At 40.5% G+C, this 16,265-nt stretch overlaps 1 protein-coding gene across 18 annotated transcripts in view; it reads left to right on the forward strand.

Moving 5' to 3' along the window:
* The window catches only part of Nrxn3 (neurexin 3), a 1,559,809-nt gene that overhangs the window by 119,162 nt on the left and 1,424,382 nt on the right, over positions 1-16,265 (forward strand). For all 18 annotated transcript variants that reach the window (XR_001235159.1, XR_001235160.1, XR_001235161.1 and 15 more), the window contains exons 4-5: positions 3,107-3,136; positions 5,790-5,801. Coding sequence is in view for 15 of the 18 variants with exons in the window: in XM_013517252.1 (XP_013372706.1) it covers positions 3,107-3,136; positions 5,790-5,801 (42 nt within the window). In the remaining 3 variants the exon portion in view is untranslated. The remainder of the gene's footprint in view (positions 1-3,106; positions 3,137-5,789; positions 5,802-16,265) is intronic.

Consider the following 16,265-nt stretch of genomic DNA (forward strand, 5'->3'; position numbering starts at 1 on the left):
CATCAAACACATTCTGGGAATCTACCTACTTTGTGTTGGGCACTGTAATATCTATTGCCTCACACATCGGTGTATCTTCATAGTGTAATGTAAATAATAACAAACTTTATAGAGCTCTTACCTAGCTCTATACAGGCCCAGATTTACCTATATTAATATATTTAATCTTCAAACAGTGTATGAAGTAGACATTATTATCCAAGTTTTACAGCCAGGAAAATCAAAGTTCAGAAATGTTTAACAAATTTCCTAGGGTTACAAACTAGAAAGAAGTAGAGATGGGATGCAAACCCAGCTCCAAAGTCCTTAATCTTAACCCCAGGCTTCACGGTCAGGTACTGGTATATATGTCATACCTATGTTTATGTAAATTTAAACACATGAACCTCTGCTTAGTTGAGCTCAAAGCTCATAGAGGTCAGGGATTTTTTTTGTACTTTTATCCCCTCTTCTCTGCTCAGCCTTCACATATAGAGTTGGTAGTTAATTCATTGCTTGATTAGTTTTTAGCTCTTTTCTTCATTATTGGAGATCTGAGATTCATAGCACCAAATAAGAGCGTTTTGAGATAGGAAGAGAACAGGATTTCAGAACATTCAGTTCTTAACTCTAAAAGCTATGAGAATAAATTTGTATAAGAAAAGATGCTGACATGAAAGCTTTTGAAAGTAGAATAAAATTTCCTTCACAAAAAGCAAAATAAAACTCAAACTATATTATGATCACACACTTCCTCCCCTCCCCATCCAGTTTCCTGTACTTACTTGTGTCCATTTTTTTTTTTTTTTGCTTGACTGCTTGCAAAAACAAAGTTTTGACATTAGCATCTCAGATCTGCATTTCTGGCATACTACCTCAGCACCTCAACGTAAGGCTTTTACAAGCTGAAGAAGATCGAAGAAGATAACATTTTACTTGAGTGGCAACACTGCAACTACATATGTAGTTTAATAAAACCTGATAAGGACATATTTGAATTTTAAAAACACAGGTGGTGGGATATTTGCATTTTAAAAGGATTCTTCCGTTCACGAAAGGATCCACTGCAGGGTTCCATTAAATATCAAATTCCTCTCAGTGCATTTATCACACAGTTTAATTTTCCTAAATTTGATTTATGTGCCATTCTAAAGGGGGAGCTCTCAAGTTTCAGTGAGTTTGGGAATTACTTGAGCAACTTATTTAAAATTAAGATCTTGCCCAACTCTCCCCAGGATTCTGACTTATTCTGTCTGGGCTGGGGCCCAGCTCCTTCATTTTCAGTGAGTGTCCCCAGTTGCCTGATGCATGTCACCAGGGAAATATACTTTGGGAAGCACAGAACCCGAAGCCCAACTATAGGGCTTTCTCAAAGGCCTGCCTACACTTTAGCACCAAGTGTCCCTCTTGTCTTTTATTTGGTAACTTGGGAAAGTATTTATCTGGGTCAAATAGACTCTTTCATGTAGTTCCCACTCACTTTCCTGCAGCAGCCCAGTACTTTAATCTCAGGTGTGAAATATCACCCCACCCCTCCAATACCCTATTTCACCCCTAACTTTCTTTTTGGATCTTCCTTTTTCTCATTTTTTAAAGCCAATGATGCGTTAGTGAATGACGGTCTGCTGAATTCTTATGTCTATTCTCTTCTCCCCCTACTTCCCACAGATCTCACCTGCCTGCCCCATATCCCTTCATCTTAATGCTCTTGGCTGGGATACTGAAGGCTACGACTTGCTCCAGAAGTATCTAGGCATCTGAAGTTTTCTCTGAGCCAAATCTAAAGCCTTTTTTCTTTCTCTACTATCCCACCCCCTCCAAAACAAGAAAGACCCCAAATTAACTTTTTAAATAAAACAAATCATGAGAATGACTCATTTTGGCATGATTCTATTCTCCAATGAGAATTAATCCTAGACCTAGAGCAATGAATGCTAGGATTTTACATTTAAAATATGATTATGGTTTAATGAAATTCATTTAGAAAAGACTCCATGACATTTATGGCACATGTATCTATGTATTTAATATATCACTGATCTTTTAAAAGTCAGCTGCTTGACCTATATTTTTCCTCTGATTACTTTTCTAAATCTCTAGTAATCTCCAAAAACATTTAGAGATTTCCATACTTTAGAGTTTTTTCTCCTTTAATAATCCCCATGTATCTCTGAATTTTGCTGCATGTAAAGATTCTCTGGGGTGATCTGGATTTGGTAAAATAGATAATAAAAGCAATTCAAGAACAAATAAAACAACAACAACATCTATGATAATGTTGATGAAGCAATACAAGAACAAATAACTGATGTCACTGGTTATTGTTGGAAATCCTTACTTTTAATACATTTACTAGAGCTTAGACTTCTCTTGAAGTAAGGAGCTCTTAATAGCTTTATTTACCTTCCAGAAGAACATAGCTAGAGATTGTCTTATTTTCCTTAATTTGATCTTGTGGATCTTCTTTAACCCATTCAGGTCTGGACTGGGGCTCCTTGATCAAGCATAGTGGACTTTGCAGGAAAATAGAAGTTAAGGAAGGAATAAGAGGGAAAGTTTTAGGCTGTCTGAGCAACTTTTGCAAGGTTGATAGGTTCAATAGGATTCAGATTGTTTAGTATATCTAGAAAAAAAGGTTGATGATAATCTCTGAATGCTGGATTTACACCGGAGAATTTTTTCTTTTCGTTCCTCTGAATTTTTGCAGGTTTTTACAGTGACCAAGTACTACTATTTCAAGAACTGTAATTTGAAAGAAAGAAAGAAACCTACTTTGCCTGGCATTAGAGTCTTCTCTTCAGGGACCTGGTCTTAGTGGATCTATCACAAATCTTACCAATTGCATAGAACAATGGTTTAGAAAAAAAAAAAAAGCCCAGAACAGAAAACAAAAGCAAATGGAAATATTTCTCCACGTTAGGCCCAGGGCAGTTCAGCAAACAAAAGACTGTCGGAGGGTTTGGTGCATGCTGTGAGCCTGTGGTCTGTGAGCGCAGGCCCTGCTACACCTGCTTCTATGCAAAAGAATTAAGAGAAGATTGCACCGCATTTGGGATTTTAACTTTGTCTTCTTTCTTTTCTCCTTCCCTTCCTCCTGCTCCCTTCTCCCCTCTGCTCCTCTCTCAAGGCCTCTCCCACCTCATGATGAGTGAACAAGGTAGGTGCCTTGCATTTGTGCCCTGCTGCTGCCCGAACTGCTTGCCTTTGTGCCTCTGGCTGGTCACTCGCAGCCTTGTCACCGGCAGGCCACCCGTTACCTGTCCGCCCTGGTGTGGGCCAGGCTGGAAGCAGGGTGCCCTGCTAGGGGGACACCTTGCCTGATGCATCCTGCTGTCCCACCCGCTCCTCCCCCTGGCTTTTCCATTCTCCACCACCATTTGTCATCCCAGGCGCTGGCCCTGCTGGGCGGCCTCCAGGAGGGAAGCATGAAACAAGGCATGACGCGTCGATAATGGGGGTGAATGAAGCTAATTTCGGAGCAACCAGGCGGTTAACTTCCTCCTGCTCCTCCTCAGGCCCCAGTCCGGGCCCCAGGTTGGGGGATAGGAGCTGGGCTTCTCCCTGAATTTCACTTTGGATAAAGGTTTGCTTTTTGTCTTCCCCTCCATTCCATCGCCCATCTTAACGACGTTTTGCGTCCCCCGGTCAAAGGAAGCCCTTTGGGATTTGACTGTTTTCAGTTCCATATAAAAGCAAAAATCACCGAAAGAACATGCTAATGTCCTCATGGCAGGATTCTAACTCATTATACACCCTGAAGAAAGCTGCATATAAAGATCTGTGAATTCAGCATCTGCAACCTAAAATATTCAAATATTCAGGGAATGAACTGTGCAGGAAATTCAGCTCAGCTAAGCATGGGGTGGGCTATGAATGAGGCCTTTTTTCCTAAATAAAATTTTTCCACATTATCAGCCCGAATCAGGATTTTGAGAGCTGAGCCTACTTAAAAGTGTCTTTTCCTTCATTGTTCAATTGCAACTATTTTGTTTCTTTGGAGCCTTGGGCTGATTACAAGATTGGTGTACCTGGCTTGCCCTGTCACCGGAAGATTGTACTTTTATTTTTCTTGTCTGTTTCTTTTCAAAATACACATGGGACCTAGTACATCTTTTGGAGGATCAAAGAGAGAGGAAAGAGAAGTTACCTCCAAATATTCCTGTTTCCCTTGGTCTTGGAGGGAGAGTAGGCAGCGCTATTCCCCCATTCCATTATATCAGATCCACCAGATGTTTGCTGTATAGAGAAGTATGATCAGATCAAGGAAACTGCCAGGGCTAAAAGAAGATTGTTTATGGCATCCAGGTAGCTGTGAGGATGGAGGACATCCAGAATTGGTAAGACAAGCTAAGAAGGAAGCCTGCAGATATCAATGAATAGAGCAGAGGGCGGGGTCAGGTGAGTTCCCCAGTGTTAGAGAGGCTCCGGAAGAGAATGTTCTCTGTTCTTGTAGGTGAATGGGAGAAGCAGGTGCCAGAAGCAAGTAGCTGTAAAAGGAGTATGAGTAGGGGATGTGCCTGATGTTGACCTAGTGTCTGGGTAGTTTGAGAGTTTAAGCACTTTATGAGGACAGAGGAACTGAGCCCTGTGAATTGCTGGTGACAGGTTATACTAGGAAAAGCAGGCCCTCAGAGTCCTGATTACAGGACCGTCTATATTCTCCAGTCTTATGCTCCTAGGTTCCCTTCAGGAGTACACCCAGCCTTTAGAGTAGCTTGCAATACTATGTACATCAGACGGCTGTTGTCATGGGGCAGAGTATGGCAGATGGGACACAGTGACAAGGACTTCCCTGATCTTGATTTAGCTTTTTCCAGATACACTGATGGAGCACAGGAAGTCTAAATCCCAATACTGACATGAAAAGCATTTGGAAAACCTGTGTTTTTAACCTTACCCTGCCTTTCAATGTACCTTTGTAGAACAGTCAGGCACAACCATTCCCCAGGGGAACTAGTCAGGTGAAAGAGAGGAAAAAGTAATGACAAACATGGATTTTATGAATGCCTCCTCTGAGGGGTTTTCAAGAAAGAATGCAGAATTCTTCTGGGTGACTGGTTCCACTAAGATTTTAATTTGCTACTGTGGTTTAATCTTTTAAAACAACGCTTTGACTGCAATACATTTCTCCTCATTTTTTCCATTTCCTACTTTTTTATCCATTCCTGCTCTTCTGACAGTTATCTAAAAAGCCAGTGCTCTTCTTCCTACCAATACTGCTTGCTTTCTCTATTTCCTCACATAAAAAGAGAGGAGCTTCTGTCTGGTTCCCATGGAACCTCCAGAATTTGTTACTGATGTCTGTAAATATGTGTGGAAATACTTATGAATGTTGTGTGTGCCTCACTGATACATGTGTGTTACACTCTGTCCTCACCACCCACATTGATTTTGGGAAACACAGGAGCCTAGCTTCTTGGGGACTTTCTCTAACTTTGCTGGATTGGTTAAGTGCATGCAATTTCACATCCATGTGACCGTGCTGTGTGTTGCATGCCGATGGTGCCATGTTTCTAAGGATGGGATGGAGAGGACGTGAATGGAGCGAAGCTCACACTCAGTGGAAGGGGCCCTGCTGGTCACCGTGCTCCCTGCCTGCTTGAGTTTCCCACCGTGTACTCCTTTTGTGCTGCCTTCTCAGGATGTTGCTGTGCTGCTGCTCTTGCTGTCACGAGAGTTGTTATGTGTGTCACATCTCTGTGTGTTGGGTGTGCTGATGTTCCTCTCCTCTCTCTCGCTTTCTCTTGTTGCCTCCATGGTGGACACCATGCTTCCTCTCCTTAACTGGACCTTCCACTTCATCTCTGTAGGTAGAAGTAAAGGTAGAGATCGCTTTATTTTTATCAGTATAACTGTCAATCTGCCTTCCAAGTCATTCATGTATGCTGGGGAAATGTTGATTCTGATGGACACAGTCCAGATTAGAATTTACTCTGTTTAATAACAACTAAAAAAGAAGTCATGAGTATCATGTCTTGTCAATGCACTTTGTGTTTGGTGTCTGGGGTTGGCTCAGAGTTGACTCAACTCTTTCTAGGTAAAGTGTGAGCCTTATGCTTGGTGTCAGATTGTTTTAATGGAACGGCGGACTCTGGAAGTGGTCATACAGTGTGGACAAGATGTATTTTCCTTTACTACTGAGTATTGTAACGTGTCCTGTCAGGGAAGTGTTTTGAAGGATCGGTGGAGGTGGGAGTGATGTACCCTCATTGCTATTATTTGAGAGTAGCTGAATTTGGGGGAATTTCAGTGAGGGAAGCATGACAGTAGAGGAAGGGGAGAGGATCGGTGCATTGCTTATACTTTTATTTAATGTGGAATTTGGGGGTCATTTATTTATTGCTCTGTTTTTCCTCTGTGTTGTTTTTCAGCACTACATAAGGAGGAGTTGGAATTTTCTGACCAGGGGCAATAGGCTAAGAAGGGTGGGACTGAGGGTATGTGGAAGAATCTAGGCATAAAAATGCATGACACTGTAAGTAGTAAGAAAAGAAAGAGGTGATCCTGGATTTAATTTACAAAGTCAGCCTTTTGCCAGGTGGGCAGGGAAGAAGAAAGGCGCTGAGTGGGTGGGTTTGCCGCAGCTCTCTGACGTGTCTTTCTTTTCCTCATGCCTTTGGGGAGCACAGCTCACTCATCCATTCCTAATCAAAGCTGTCAGAGACTCCAGCCTGGAGAACCTGGTTCACCAGCTCCAATTGGGTTAGCTGTGTGGGAGTGAAGGGAGAGGTTAATTGATAAATTATAAATACGTATCTGCATCCACTTTTCCCCAATTCCCCCCTAACTCTCCAGCCCCATCTCAGAGAAGCTGTATGCAGCAGCTTCCTTCCAAAACTGGCAAATAACAAAAGAAGGAGATGGGGATTCTGGTGTAAGATGTGGCTGAAAGGAGGGGCTGACAAGTTATTAAAAATGCTGTGAGCTGGCCATCTCTCATCTGAGTTCAATGCTTTCTGGATTTCTACAAAGTTATGTATGGATGCAGTTCAGTCCTTCCCATTTTGGAGGTGGTTATTTGCCTGTTGCTTTTATGCTAATCACAGATGGGTTCATTCTCAGGACTCTGCCATGGGGAACCTTTACCCCATTGCTGGGCTGTGATTGTGGGAAGGAGGTGGGTGGGAGATGGGGAGGAGGAAGAATAATGACTAGAGGGGCACCTCTGGGTGTACAGGCTACCAGGGATCTCCGCATATGCAAAGCCACCAATCAGCCCAGACTCAGCCTTTCTGAAGTCCACGACACTGTCCCTTGTCCCTCCTCCTATTGGCATCTACAGTGCATTAGAACAGTGCATGTCTGTCTCTTTTCCCCCCAAATGCCTTGTAATATCCATTAAAATAGGTGTTGTGGAATTTTTAGATTTTGCACACAAGTGTCCTTCTTTCTCTGGGCCACCGCCGCTACCACAATGAGCAGCTGCTAGTATTTGTGGAGGGCTGCCTGTGATGCAGGCATCATCCTAGGTGCTCTGTATCCCTCATCACCCTGCAACTCGGATAATAAGGCTCAGAGAGTGAAATAACTTAAGGCATGTGGCTAGTAAGTGGGAATCAGACCCAGAATCTGAGCCCCTAACCACTGCTGTACACTGCCTGCCTTGGCCTCCTGTCTGTGCCTCCTGGCTACCTCCCGGGCATCGATCGGTCTTCACTTCCAGCCTGCCACCTTGCATTTGTTGTAGTATGTGTCCATATAAATGTCACCTAGTCCGGTCACTGCAGTATGTCCAAAGCCAGCTTTTGTACCATCTGTCTACCAACCAGCTTCCTTTTCTGTTGTCCCTATTTTTGTTAATGGACCCCCATCCTCCTCATCACCAAGGCTGGGCACCCGGAAATTGCTTGTTATCCCAGGCAGTCTGTTGAGAGCTTGTTGAGATTCTCCAGAGAGTCTTGTCCATCTCCACAGTCAGCACCCTGCTCTGGTTCCTGGCTGGTACTTATTAGATCATTGCGCTACCCTAATTACCCTCCCTATGCCTCTTGCCTTCTAGTCTTTCCTGCAACTGAGACTGTGTGAACTCTGCTGTCCACCAGTGGGCTATAGGATTAGCTACTTGCTGCAAACCCTTCCCCAATGTGACCCTGTTTCCCTTAATCTTCTCCCCACCTTTATTTTAGATGATAATTGGTGTTCTGACCAAGCAGGATACCAAATAATCTGACTCACTTTCCTTGTCTCTTACCTTTGCTTGTTCTGCTTCTCTCCCTTTTAATACTTCCACCTCCCCTTTTTTCTGGCTATTGAAATCATGCATAGAACTCATTACCTACCTAATGCTATCCTTGAGTGCTCCATGACAGAGCTGAGCTCTCCCTCCGCATATCTAACAAGTTATATTAAAGTTTTTCATGAATCAGACCATTCTTCTCTATTAGATTGCAGATATGTTGAAGGCAAATGTATTCACCTATTAAAAATGTCCAGATGTGTCTGCTGTGTTGCATGTGGAAGGGGCTAAAGAACTCTAATCCTTCTTTTTTGTTTTTGTTTTTTTGTCTTTTTGAGACAGGGTCTCACTGCATTTCAGGCTGGCCTTGAACTCACTTTGTAGACCAGGCTGGCTTCGAACTCGTAGTGATCCTCCTGCTTCAGCCTCCAGAGTTATCCTATCAATCATCTTGCTAAAAGTGAAAATGAAACAAACTTAAAAGTTAATTGGATCATGTAGCTCATCTGCTCCAAAGCTTTTGATGTTTTCTCATTGTGTAACTGTCCAAGGATCCTCCCAGTTTTGTGTTTTATGACTGTGTAAGCTACTCTTCATTATCGCCTTTGTCATCCCTCCAGTCTCCTAAAGCCCTTCACCTGCCGTGCTTGAATCCACACAGCATTTTCCTGCCTTTGGGCTTTTGCTGAAGCTCTGCCCTCTTTTGTGAATGGCCTTAAATAGGCTTCTTCCTCTTATCATGCTTGGAAGACTGAGCCTCCTAGGTCTCCCACACTTTGCGCTTAGGCTGTAAAGGGCCTGCACCAAACCACCAGATTTACTCATGTGTTGTAGTCGTCACATCTGCACAAAAAAAGATGGAGGCTGTGCCTTGGTCATTAATGTCACCCATAATGCATGCACTCAGGGCTTGGTCCAAAGCTGTGTTTGATGAATGCTCCCAGACTTCAGTAATGTTGAACTGAACTAAAACCATTGGTTTTAGATATACGGGGAGGGATAGGTTGGATTTCATTTTTCATCAGTGATGGGGTCATGCTACTCACTGACTGGCACCCCTTGTCAGTACCCTCATTATCCCAACCCACTAGACACCAGAACCCAAAGTTCGTGCAATGAGGCCGGAGACCAGATGTTTGGGCTCCCGTTTGTTCCCTTCTGTGTGTGCGTGTGTCAAGGTGCAAGTGGTTACAGACTGCAGAATAAAAACGGCCGAAGTCTGGGATTGATTCTTAGGAGCTTGGCACAGAAAAGAATAAATGTGCTTCAGATTTTGTCAGCCTTTAAAAGCCAATGACAAAACAGTAAACCCACAGTGCAAAGAATTGTGAAGTTAAATTTACACAACTAAGGAGGATGTTCAGGCCGTGATGACAGCTACTGCATTCAGGAGGCCACTAGGCTGCATATGGCCAAAAACAAATGAGACCAGAAGTGACCAACCAGAGGCGTTCTGTAGCAAGCAGTACTGGGCAGCTTTTGAACTTAATTTTTACAGCCTTTGTTTAAGTGTTGGCTGCGTGTATGGGACCCCACCCCGTTTTTCTTGTCCATTTTTGGGTTGCCTTTTCTGGGCCAGGTGACCAAATACTTTCCCTTGCAACTAGACTTGAAGCACGAGTTGCTGACTCAAATGCCTACAGGGACCTGACATGTATCTAGGGGCAAGGAAGATCCTAACATAACTGAGGAAACAATAGGCGGCAGTGGGACTCTGGCAAACTGGAGCCCATAAATCCTGTCAACAACACAGCCTTGACTCTGCTGCACTGATTGCTGCCAGGCAAGAATGCAGGCCCCATATCACCAGAGCCTCAAGGTAAGCAGATGTGTGTTTTATCAAAGTGTCAGCTCGTGGCATTGTTTTCTGTACACAGATGTACAGGTAGGTACCAAATAAATTAACCCATGAACCACAAGGTTTGACCTTTGACCTGAGAGAGTAAAATATTTTTCCAAGATTTTTGGCTTCATGTCAATAGTGGGAGGTGGTCTCTGGAAGCACACTTAATTTCCTCTTTGCCCCTAACACTGGCTAGGGTACTAGACATTCTTCTTATTCACGGTGCGACTGCCAGTGCCAGATCCGTGTGTTGGGGGAGGTTGGTTTCGCTTGGTGGTGTGGGCCTATGAAGGGAGGGTGTGGTGAATGCTGAGAACTGGGCAATGAGGTGACACTGTCAGTACTTTCCAAAAAGGGATGATTTTTAAATAGTACAAGTGGCTGTGTTAAGTTCCTTTGTCCTTTAACGCTACTGAAGTCTTTAGTTACTGGACTAGATAGTTGCCCCTACAATCTATTCTAGGCCTTTAGAATGAAGAGGCTCCCTTTGATTTCTTTAGATGTGCTTTTGCTATGTGGATTTCATCACTGGCCTTCTGATGCTGAAGTAATCAACACTGGCCAAACTAGAAAGAGATAATCAAGCTACATGAACTTGAACGTGATTTCATGTTGATGGTATTTTGCTGGTAATAACATTAAGAAAGCTGATTTGGGGAGCTGAGCCCCTCTTGTCCCTGCTAGGACTCGAGAGCCCTGCAAATAAGTTACTGCCTGATAGCCAACTGTTTATGTAAATTAGTATATGCAGTGCCAGCTACTAATTATGAAAATAAACTCATCTGTGCTCTATAAATATCTAATTATAATAAAATAGGGGCGATATTACATTTCCATCTCTTGTCTCATCTGTTTCTCATCCACCACTGATTTGTCCTCTTGACAATGAATAAAATCTCTTTTTTTTTTTTTTTTTTAAAAAGATCTATTTTCCATAGTTTCTTCTTCTAATGTTTTGAAAGTCTTTGGGGGTGGGGAAATAGATTTATTTTAAACATAAAATGTAAATTGCCTGATTGTAGCAGCTCTGTATTTTTGGCAGTGATGTTTTTAAAAAGGGAATTTAAAATATGAAAAGATTTTTTTCTTTTCCTTGTTCAGAAATTTTTACTGAATAGGAAGACACTTTTTTGCACAATTGTTCTTTGGAGCATTTAAAAACTGCCAGTGTGAATAGTGGATTTATTAATAAAATGCACAATATATCAATAGAATGTTTCAATTGAATTTCAATTGACAGTATATAAAAGGAATTATTTCACAGATTTGTAAGCAATGTGTCTGTATCCTACTCACTTATCAATTTGGATTTATTGATAACTGACTGTTATCAAATATAATTTATGTTTGCCTATATAAATATCATAAAACACTTTTTTCTCCAAGGTATGAAGAGCAAACTTTTGTATAGATCTTCCTTTGCTAAATCAAGCTGGTTAATCTAAGGGGTATATAATTTTAACTGTGCATCTGTATGAATATGTGTATAGACGACTTTGATAGCATCTGCAGGTCAGGGATGTTTTGAATTAAATTGTGCTATCTTTATGACATATCTCATTTATAAAGAATTCAAAAGAAATGCCTGATAGAAAAACATTTAAAATAATAAGAGCACAAGCACAGTGCATTTCCTTATTGCTTAGGTGCATATCTGCCATGGTCTGTTTCTCAGGTGTGTAGGGAACTGTCCATGTGTCTGGGTGTAGGTACATTTTGTCAAAGTATATGTTAATAATTCATGCTGGTATATCATGTTCTTATAAGTTGCTTCCATTTGCAGGTGTACTGAAAATAATAGATAACAGGGTGATATGTATCTGCATTTAGCAGAGTCTGCTTTAGCATTAAAAAAGCAATGTTTACCCAGCGTTCAAGCCGTGATGGAGCACCGAGGATCTGCTGGGTGCTAACTATACAGAATGAGGGAGAATGCGTACTCTGTGCTCCTGGCCCTCTGATACCTCCCAGTGACAGGGCAGGGGAGTTTGCAAGTAGCTTTTAAACAAGCACTTTAGAGTAAAACAAGGCTAAATACATTCTGTTTTTAACTTCTTAACAGTTTTTAACATTAATTTTTTATTTTAAAAACAAACTGTTAGAAAATAATGCATTTAGTCAAATCACCAACCCTCTGAATTCTCAGGATCAGAGAAGAGAATTTGCTTTGTGCTTGAACATGGAGGGGATTTTCCAGTTGTTCGTTGCTTGTTTATCTTCACTTGGGGATAGGCTGCACAATGTGAAGTGAATAAACTGTGTGATATTACATATACAGCTCAAATTTTAAAAATCTACACTTACTCGTGTAAATATCATCCGGACTGAGATATGAACTTTCTGCCATTTATTTTTAATATATACGTTCATTTTTCCTCAAAACCTTGTATATTCATGAAACAGTCAACAGGCAGGTTCTAGCTTGCTTTTGCTTTCATTAACAAGGGTTAACCTTGTGAGAGACTGAGGCTTTGTGCTTTTCACTGTGTGTAAATAGAAGCAAAAATGTTGCCCTCTTGTGAGAGAGCTTTGCTCTGTGTTTGGTGCTCAGGTTTCCCTTTGCACAAAGACAATATTTAATTGATATCATTGGGTTTTCCTCTTTTTTCCTTAGGCATTTAGTGTGAGTAGAACAGCAGAGGTGGAAAAGACCATATGCTTTGTAAAAAGCCAGACTAATAACACTTTCTGATGGATGTCTGATTTTAAAAGTGCCGCATCTTTCATTAAAATTTACATGTAAAGTAAGGGCAGGCGCACTGACATGAAAGCTAATGCAACTTGCACATCTTGACATAATAGCAATCACAAGAAACTGGAGATCCCAGATGGCAGCTTGGCCTTTGCCATCCTTTTAATAAGCTACTAACTGCTAATTATTTCACTCGTATAGGCAAGTTAATTTACTGTTGACTCTTAAAGAGATACTGCTCACTTTCCCCCCAACCCACACAAAGCGGAGCCCTTCCACCTGGAGCTTTGAAAAGTGCTTCCGCCCAGGTTGGAAGCTTTCCAGCAAATTGTAGCAATGAAAGCAAGTATTGGGGTGAAAAATGTTGCTTAATAAATGATATTTCTCTTTTTTATGGGTAGTTTTAGAAAATTCATTTGGCTGAGGATCCATTGTGTGTGCATGTGTGTGTAAGAGCCGTAGATCGAGTGGCCAATACAAGGGGAAAATCTGAAATTTGGATCCTATTTAAGAGTGAGAGAACAGCTGCCTTTTAAATGGTTGCTAATTTTGACAATTAATGCTGCTTTGTGAGTGTGTGATTTTCTGTGATAGCTGTTAGGAGGGATGATGGTGTGTAATAGCTCATTTCCTAAGCTTGAGGGTAATGCCACAGAGTGAAGACCACAGAACTGAAAGAGACCTGGTCCCTAATACTCTGGAGCCCTTTTAAATGAAAACCACAAGGCATGCTTTTTCTCTGTACTTTGATTTTTTGGGGATGATTTTATATTTTAGTGCAGGCACGGTTATTAAATGAATGATGTGCAAGCGGGTTTGGATGCATCAGGAATGAACGTTTGGAACAGAACCTTGTTTGTAAAGAGCTGTCTGCCAATCAAAATATTTACTTAAAGATACACTAATGACTGTGCCTTGCAAATGCCTGCAGATCCATTATTGAAATGAGAGTCAGTACTTCGGCTTGATACTATCCTAAAATAAGTCTCAAACCTCAAATGCATTATGTGTTTGTATGCATTATACATCTCCCAAAATAAAATAAAATCTACATAAAATAATAAGCAATTGTAGGCATATATGTCAACCCATTTTCTTGAAATATATAACCTGAACTTGTTACTGTAGTCATTTGTTCCTTGTTGGTGTTAAGAATTGCAAAATATCTTAACATATATATTTCTCCAAAATATCTTAATACATGTATATACATATATCTCCTCCTCCCATTATTCATGATATCCATAAACATGAACTTGATAATATGAATTTTATAATCCAGTATCATACCTATAATGATGTGTGTTACACAATTCATGCTTATTAAATATAAATTTATTAAGTCCAATTATTTCCTTATTAACTGGAGAAGTTTTAAGTGTTAATGTTTGAAATTTGTATATCATCTGGTTTAAAAATAGCTCCAAGAAAAAATAAAGTGTATGTGAATCTGGGGGAGTTTTATCATCTTTTAGGAGCTGACATTATAGAGTGTGTTTTGGCAGATTGTTATCTGTGGAAAGAATTTTGAGAAATGCAAGTGTTTCAAGAGAAAGAGTACTGCGAAAAATAAGTCCTGAAAACACGTTTAAACCAAATGAAGCAGGTTTTTTGACTGTGGGACATCTCTGAGCCTTTGTTATGACAATGCAAATTATAAATCTCCAGGAAGGAAAATGTACTTTTCACAGTTACCCAAATTTATTTGACATGAAATTCTTTTCTATAATTTTCATTTTGGACAAGAATAGCTAGAATTAAAGCTAGTGTTCAGTTGAAAAACTTTGGACAAGATAATTCTAAAGTCCTTTCCAAGTCTAATATTATAAACCTTAATGCCTCTAGAATTTGAAGGAAGCTTTTGGATTGGCTTCACTCAAGAATGCTTTTAACTACATTTTCTGTTTTGATTGGGGATAGTTTTTAGATGGGTTCATTTCAATAGGGAAATTACTGCTTCCTGGTAAAACGCATAGCACAGATGTTAAAACAACTGCAGTTTTAGACACTAGTCTTGTTAAAACACTTCCAGTTTGTATTACCTAAGTACTCAAATGGATACCATATAGTGTGTGTAAACAATACTCCTGATAATGGCCTGCTTAATGTCAGGAAGAGCTGATGTCAGCTCAGTGTAAGATACGAAAATCATAAGAATGTTATATAGTCATATTTGCTTTGAAGTTTGGAGCAGGTTAATAATCACTGTGGTTATTTCTCCATATTTCTCCACTGTATGTGCAAGATTATTTATCCTATAACTCTGAAGAGTTTAGGTGTGAATGTTTTTTGTTTATGTTTTTTCCCCCAGAGAAGGGAAAAGAAGTGCTTTCTGGTAAGAATTATTCATACTTTATTCAGAAATCATTGGCTGGTGAAGGATTTGGGCTTTCTCAGTGCACAGCTGAGGTCTTTGTCCTATTTATGTGCTGTTTAGTATGACATGGCTGCCACTGATCCATTTGTAGTAGATCATTTGCCTGGGGCTGTTTATCTGGTCATGGAGTTGCAGTTTACTGATCCAGCGATACTCTCCCTATTTCGCCAAGTAGCCAATAATGGGCACTTAGAAATGGTTTGGTCAAAATGGTGCTGGATAGAGGTGAGCTTCTGGTTCTAAACTAATTCATATGGCAGTTGAACCTGGAACATCAGGTATCCAGGTATGAATAGTTCTAATTTAATTTCAGAACTACAGAATAAAAAGTGGACTGAGTTATATGCGGAAAACTAGTTCACGGTGCTGAGGAAGAAAACGTAGATTAGAGTGCTGGTATTAGTATTTGACACAAGCTGTATAAACTTGTTAAGTCTCATTTTCCCAACAATGGGAACAATAATACAGAACTGCCAGGAGGATTCATTAAAATATTATATAAAAAAAGGCTAATGTTGGACCTTGGCTCTAACATAAATAAGCATTAGTTTAATAGTGATAAACATTCATTATCATCATCAGAAATATATCTTGTTAATATCAATATCACTCCTTATGTCTGGGAACTTGGAGCATATTACTCAATATTTTTGAGCTTTCATGTCTTTACCTGTAAAATGTCTACTTGGTTGGTGTGCTGTGGGTAAGAGTTGGTAAAATGCAGGTAAAAATGTCATGCAAATCAAAGTAGCACTATACATTGTTAAAGAACTAGTAGTCCATTGGAACATAAACTCCACAGTTTTATTCATCACTGTGTGCCCAGTTCTTATAACAGTCTCTGCTTTATCATAGAAGTAACTCAGGACCAACTTGTGTAGTGCTAATAACCACAAAGGCAGAGGAGGAGTAGTAGTAACAGAGCTGATAATGTTGAAGAATTCAGCCCAGCCTCCTTGTGACCCCCCTTGTGCTTTCAGGGGAAGGTCTTTGGATATCTCCATAGCAAGAGAGAGCCACTGGCCTGTTCCTTTAGTTTTCCACCCTAAAAGAAGAAATCCTGATCAAACTTGGTGGTTCCCTTAGGTCTTTGATAGATGTGTTTGCTCTTTTTATGTAGAACAAGAGCTATGGGATTACCTTATATACTTGATATAAATCTATGAGCCATGAAGAAAACAAACATTTGGTTAACAGT

This window comes from Chinchilla lanigera, unplaced genomic scaffold, assembly GCF_000276665.1.
Source record: "Chinchilla lanigera isolate Chin_1 unplaced genomic scaffold, ChiLan1.0 scaffold00037, whole genome shotgun sequence".
Lineage (NCBI taxonomy): Eukaryota > Metazoa > Chordata > Mammalia > Rodentia > Chinchillidae > Chinchilla > Chinchilla lanigera.